The sequence below is a fragment of the Helobdella robusta genome, assembly GCF_000326865.2.
Source record: "Helobdella robusta unplaced genomic scaffold HELROscaffold_19, whole genome shotgun sequence".
NCBI classification, from domain to species: Eukaryota; Metazoa; Annelida; class Clitellata; order Rhynchobdellida; family Glossiphoniidae; genus Helobdella; species Helobdella robusta.
In genome coordinates, this window is record NW_008704034.1 from 823849 (window position 1) to 831120 (window position 7272).

Here is a 7272-nt window from a genome sequence, read left to right on the forward strand (position 1 = left end):
TATCTTTCACTTGGAATGAAATTTTGTTAAAACTGAGATCAATAAAATGAAATACGCTATTAATGCATACATGCAGCTGCGTATTATTGCTATTAACGTGGGTATTATTTGCAGACACGAGCGTGACCATTGTGAAGTCATCAAGCCAAGCGTCAACTAGCAGCAACAACAACTCACAATCAACTTTCAACGCCAGCAACGAAGATGAAGATGATAAGATGACGATGACGATGCAGACTGCTGATGATAATGATACTCCTCCTATCAATGATGATTGGGATGGTGGCGATGATGATGATGATTTCAGAGAATTGACTGAGTCGTACATGGATATCTGAACATTTTTTTTCTTAACTTTTTTTCATTCTTAACATTTGTTAATTCAATTGAAGAAAATATAAATATTTACTTAGAAAAACTGACCAATAAACTATAATAAAGATCCGTTATCTTCATCGTCTGAATTTGATTGACAGTTAGATCCAATTTGCTCCTCCTCCATTTATTCCATCATCACCTAACCACCAGCCAACCTTTCAACATGAATTTTAGGCTCCCCAACGCCTTTAATCATTCGTTTCCTTAAAATAAATTCAGCTTTTGGCAAGCACGGTACGTTTTCTCATCTATGTATCGTTGTTGTGATGTAATAATGTGTTGTAACGTAAAGAACATTCCAAAGTTGTCTTGCTAACCGAAACCAACAAGGTATTTAATTAACCTAGTCAATTTAATCACACGCATTTAAATAGGTTTATTGTAGTGTAACACATTTGTTAGCAACATTGTTATATAAAACATTAACGAATTAAAGTTATTGTCATTAATGTTGGAAAGGTTAATGTTTTTTTTTTAAAAAAAAGAGTTCGTGTAATGAGACAGGCAGAGAGAGTTTTTAACAGTAGAAAATTCTTTCGCGGACAGAATGTCTTCAGTCAAGTCAAGTGCTGTTACATAATTATCATAATATCATCATCCTAATTAAAATAATTAATGTTATTGATTCAATTCATGGAAATGTTTCGGCAATTACGTTGGAATGATTAGAATGATGTTGACGCCGGTGAAATAAAAAGTAGATGATGGAAAGATAACTGGCAGCAATATTATTTTTATCATGACGATGACCGCAACGATGATAAATACAATGGTGACCATTAAAGTTAACATCTTGACTGGTATTTGTTTATATACATTGAATATATATATATATATATATATATATATATATATATATATATACATAAATATAAATTAGTTATTTATATATATAATTCATTTATTTATATATATTTCATAGAATGAATTAATTATAAATAAATAAATATGTAGCAGTCAGTTATGCAGTATGAACGTGTGATAGTGATAATGTGATGATGTAGTAAGATGATGTCATAAGTGATAACAATACAATAATCATATGATAGTAAATAACGGTGCTGAAGTTTCTATTACGGAAATAATGCGGTGGCGAGAATGGTTATAGCTACGAAATTCAACAAAATGAAAAAATTGGAATTATTGTTATCGTCATCATCATCATCATCATCCTCTTTCTCGTCAGATCACGGGATGTGTTGCTATCTTTTTGATCCGGTTCACTTTTAAGGTAACTTTCCCGCTATACGTCTAGGTCGGTGATTATAGTCAAAAATATTTTATCATTTATTTATTTATTTATTACGATTCTTTCTTCAATATTTATCAGAAGCGTGAACAACAGCAACAAAAACACAGTACATAGATACACTTGAAACAAAGCATCAAACACGTTGCATGTGATAGCCGGGCATCTCTTTGGAATCGAATCCGATCACTGCCATAGTAGTGCCAGTTACTTTACCATTACACCATCACGTACATTAACTTTATACTCACGGCGTTAAAAATACGCGTGCGTCTATGCGTTTCTTTCTTTAACTTAAGAACTTTCATGCCGTATTCAAGTGACGTCTGCGATATCTCTGACGATATGTTTTTTTTTATCTTACTTCTAAACACTTTGTTCAAAATAGGTATTCGTTTGCGTGTGTGTGTATGTGTATGTGTCTGTATGTTCGCTTGTGTGAGCTTCCTGTATTTTTTTGTCTGACCTAGTTTGATTCTTTTGAAAAATATGGAATAAGGTATTGTTTCCGCTGCGGCGGAATAACATTAATGTAATAAGTTCCTTGTTAAGTCGAACGAACTGTGAACATGTCGTCGTCAGTGTTGTTGGCGCGGTTAAAATGCGTTCTTGACAGGTCGGCAGAACATAAGGTAATGAATAGCGATGAATTATATTAATTGACAATGCACTTAACGCACTACAAACTCAAATCCCGCACTCATGCACTTACGAACTATGCACTTAATCACTACATACTTACGAACTTTGCACTTATTCACCACAAAACCCAGCCCAGCCATGTACTTCCAAAAAATATCCTCCACCTACATCATCGTAATTATTACTGACAAGTGCGGGGAACGAGCGGTGGGCAGTGCATTCGCCTCACTGGCCACGTCTAATTAAATATGACAACACTTCCGTAATGCATTACACACAGCTTTTGTAGAGCACACGTTTTTTGTCCACTGACTGTTTTTGTAACAGATTGTGCTAATTGATACCCAGCAGTGTGATGGATCGTTCCCTGCCACAAGCTGAGCGTGGTGGTAAAGAAAATTGGGACTGAAGATGAAGAGAGAAAGAGAATTCTTTTTTGAAATTGAACATTTAAAACCTGCAGCTTAAACTAACTATTACTATAATGTAAGCTTGTTTACGAAAAACGTTTCTTGTTTCGAACTGCTACTTTTTGAACGACACTTTTAAAAAACACAAGTTGACATTGGTGTCGTAAATTAAAAACTTGAGAACATGCAGTTACAATATTCTCACTTTTAGTTTCGTGACCTTCAAATCACCTTCACCTATTTCTTCTCCGTTGACTGCCACAATTTCGTCACCCACCATCAATCTTCCATCTATGTCAACTGCGCTTCCTTTGATCTGTTTTTGCGTGCGTGCGTGTGTGTATGTGTGTGTGTGTGTGTGTTTGTCATGAGTTGACTTCTATGTTTGAACCTGTTCACATGTTTGTAGTATATGTTCGTGTTCGTTTTTGTACGTAAATATTTGTTTATAAAAAGTTTATAAATATTTTTGTAAAATAAAATCTCTTCTTATATAATTCAGTTGTTGACAATGAAATATCATAAATTTAGAAACAACAAAAAAGTTGAACATTTGACAAAAATACAACAACAACAAAAACAGAAGTAAGTAGTAGGAGTGCAGCGAGACTAACAATATTTGTAACAAGGAGTGAATTATTGTAATGTCCGTAGGAGAAACAGATGCCGAGTCCTTTGTTGACCTTCCTCACCAACTCCAAAGTGAAGTTGTCGTAGTAGCTGATGTTGTTGAATTCTAACGTTGAATAGTCTTTTAAACTGTTGCTGACGTTGCTGTTTTGTCGCGAGTTGTTGTTTCTGTTGTTGTTTGTCGTTGATGTTTCGTTGCTGCTGTCGTTGCTAGTGTTGTTGTTGTTGTTTTGGTTTTTGGAACGTTTTATTAGAAGTTTTAAATTGTTGTTGTTTTGTTGCAGGAGATAATAGGCTCTTGCTATGTCGTCGTCGTTGAAGTTGTTGATGTGTTTATTGATGTTGTTAACGTTTGTGTTGTTGTTTGTGCTTGCGGTGTTTTTGTTGTTTTTGTTGTTGTTAACAATGTTGCTGATGTTGCTATTGTTGTTGCTATTGTTAATGTTGTTGTTGTTGAGCGTTTGATCGAGTTTGTGACCGTTTATCTGGTGGATGTTTTTGAAAATGTATTTTTGAAAATTTTAAAATTATAAATTTCAAAAGATGTTGTATGACTGAAAATGTTCAACAAGCTGCTTACCCATTATAATCCTTCATTTGTTATAAAATAATTGCCATCAAACCCATCATCCTCATATAGAAACCACCACCATCATCACGATACAGAATCCACCACCATCATCATTGTATGGACACCACCATCATCATCATCATTGTTGTAATTACCAACATCATCATTCACCATCATCATCATTGTCGGTCATTCATATCAGTCATTGTCGTCAAGGCCCTTACAATTTCCACTGTTGTTATTATTATTATTATTATTATTATCATCATTTTCAAGATTATCTTATTTCATTTATAATTGTCATGATCACCCATCCTTCTCCTCCTCATTATCATCATCATCCTCATCATCATCCTCATCATCATCCTCATCATCATCACCCTTAATATTTACCTCTAAAATGACGTCACCAACTTTTAACCTTCCGTCAAGGTCAATTGCTCCATCCTTGATAATTTCACTGACGTACACGTTTTTCTGTTTAAGTATTTGTTTGTTTGGTTGGTTAAGTACTTGTTTGTTTGGTTGGTTAAGTATTTGTTTGGTTGGTTGGTTAAGTATTTGTTTGTTTGGTTGTTTGGTTAAGTATTTGTTTGTTTGGTTAAAAATTTGTTTGTTTGGTTGGTTAAGTATTTGTTTGTTTGTTTGGTTGGTTAAGTATTTGTTTGTTTGTTTGGTTGGTTAAGTATTTGTTTGTTTGGTCGGTTAAGTATTTGTTTGTTTTTTATTTCGTATTTGTTTGTTTGTGATTTGTTAATTTTGTCTTCACGACCTAATGAATGTGTGTACAGTACGTACATGCTGATTTATGCTGTTTTTCCATTTTTCTCATCACGTGTAACTTTTTTGTACGTGTTTATAAATGCTATATATCTACTTGAATGTCATTAGGTATTCAGGTATATGTTTATATTTGTATCAGTTATATTTGCAATGTATGTAAGCATCGTAATGGATACACGGATAAATAAATAAATAAATATCACTATGTACAAGTACTGTACATGTTTTGTACTTGCTTTCAGGAACGCTCCTAATTTTTTATCACTGTGTAAAAGCTTTGACGAGAGACTTCTAAAATGATGTCGAAACAGAAATGTGTTTTCAGTATAATGAATATACACGTGCATTTATGTGTGTACATGTGTGTGTGTGCGTGCATGTGTGTATGTATACATATTAGCGTGCGTGTATGTGTACATGTGCATGTCTATGAAATGGAAGGCGTTCATTAATTTTAACGGTTTCAGACAAACTTTAAAAGCAAGGACGAAGATGATAATGGCTGTCTATGTATGCACTCATCCATTTATCCATCCATCCATCTATTCATCCATCCATCCATCCATACATACATGTGTCATTTTTAATGAAAAATATAAATTATTTGTTTGATGAGATTAAAATGGTCACGGGAAGAAAATTATGATAATGATGATAGAGCAATGATGATGATGATGCTAGTGATGATGATGATGATGATGGTACTAATGATGATTGAGCAGTGATGATGATGACGATGATGATGATGGCGATGATGACGATGACGCAAAGCAAAATTCGATTTAATGGAAAGCTTATTCATTGAATTCTCTTCATCTCGTTTCTCACAAGTTTAGTTAATTTATGTTTGTGTGCTGGAGCACTTCCTGTTTCTTGCAAGCATGCGGTTGTGATACCCATCTTGAAAAAAACAAACGCAGATTTTAATGAGCTCGGAAACTACAGACCAATATCTAACATTTGTTTCATCTCCAAAATCATAGAACGTGTCGTAGTAGGTGAACTTGTAAATCATTTAAATAAACATAATTTGTTCCCGATTCATCAATCTGGATATAAACGTTACCATTCTACAGAGACGGCATTGTTATATGTCTTGTCCGAATTATTTGCCTCCATCGACAAACAGAATATTGCTCTACTCGCATTTTTGGACATGAGTGCAGCGTTTGACTGTGTCGATCATCAAATTCTATTGAACAGATTAATTCACGACTTTGGCATTGCTGGAACTGCTATCAAGTGGTTCGACCCCTATTTGACTGGAAGGACTCAACAGGTATTTTTCAAAGGGCATCTGTCTAGTGTAAAAACAAAGTCATCCGGAGTGCCACAAGGTTCAATACTTGGACTTATTTTGTTCATACTGTATACAGCTGATGTATTTAATGTAATTAATACTTTTGGTTTTTTTTATCATGCATATGCCGACGACATTCAAATAATAGTCAGCAGTGAACCAGATCAGTTCGAAAGTGCAGTTGAAAGACTAATAAAATGTTTGGCTGAAGTTGACAAATGGATGTCAAAAAATTGTCTAAAACTTAATCAAAATAAATTACAGTTTTTACCAGTGGGCACCTGGCAGCAGCTATCAAAAGTAAAAATTGATTCAATAGTGATTGAAGATAATGAGATAAAATTTTGCAAGAAAGCTACCAATTTGGGATGTATTTTTGACACTAAATTAAAACTTTGTGACCACATAAAATCACAATCTAAATCATGTTCAGCACAACTTCAACAAATATACCGAATAAGAAAATGTCTGGATCAAACTGTAACACAATCATTGGTTCATGCGTTTGTCCACTCGAGATTGGATTATTGCAACAGTCTGTTTTATGGGTTGCCAGAAAGGTCTATCGCTGAACTCCAGTCTATTCAGAACAGAGCTGCAAAGGTGATTGTTAGAGGCAGAAAATACGATCATGTGACGCCAATTCTGAATAGCCTCCATTGGCTAACAGTGAAGAAACGAATTTTTTTACAAAATATGCGTCATTATGTACAAGGCCATAAACGGACAACTCCCAGAATACCTGGCTGATAGATTCATGAAGAAGCCGCTGTCTTCGACTGGCAGACACATGCGATCAGATGACGTCAATTTGTTGATTGTACCAACTACGCAGCTGCAGACATCGTCTAGAGACATTGCAGTGTCGGGACCAATCGTCTGGAATAGTCTGCCAATGTCGTTGAGAATGTCAAAGATGAACATTGTTGATTTCAAAAAGAATTTGAAAACTTATCTATTTGCGATGAACAATTGTAATTGATTGTATCATATCGTCTATTGATAGGATGTACATTATTTTTCTTTTTTCGATAGCGCTTGTGAGAGATATTTATTTTAATAGGCGCTTTATAAGTGTTTGATAATAATAATAATAATAATAATAATACATACATACGAAACGAAACGAAATAATTTATTTGACCTCAATAAAGAAAATAAGGTGCAGGTTGACTGTGAGGAGTTAGTATCAAACTCATCGAGCACAGCCACCTAAGCCAAAAACTTCAGATGTTACTAATTGATTACAAAAATAAAATCATCAGGGCACACCCATCAAACAAAAAGCTTCAGAATCTCTAAATGTTAT

The 7272-nt window shown here is 34.3% G+C and overlaps 1 protein-coding gene across 1 annotated transcript in view; it reads right to left on the reverse strand.

Moving 5' to 3' along the window:
* Window positions 1–1560: 1560 nt before the first annotated feature.
* The window catches only part of HELRODRAFT_170842 (hypothetical protein), a gene marked incomplete at both ends in the record, with an annotated part of 14328 nt that continues 8616 nt past the window's right edge, over window positions 1561–7272 (reverse strand). Inside the window, 6 exons of the mRNA XM_009016669.1 lie at window positions 1561–1629; window positions 1879–2000; window positions 2583–2646; window positions 2885–2995; window positions 3294–3794; window positions 4274–4357. Of these exons, the coding sequence (XP_009014917.1) occupies window positions 1561–1629; window positions 1879–2000; window positions 2583–2646; window positions 2885–2995; window positions 3294–3794; window positions 4274–4357 (951 nt within the window). The remainder of the gene's footprint in view (window positions 1630–1878; window positions 2001–2582; window positions 2647–2884; window positions 2996–3293; window positions 3795–4273; window positions 4358–7272) is intronic.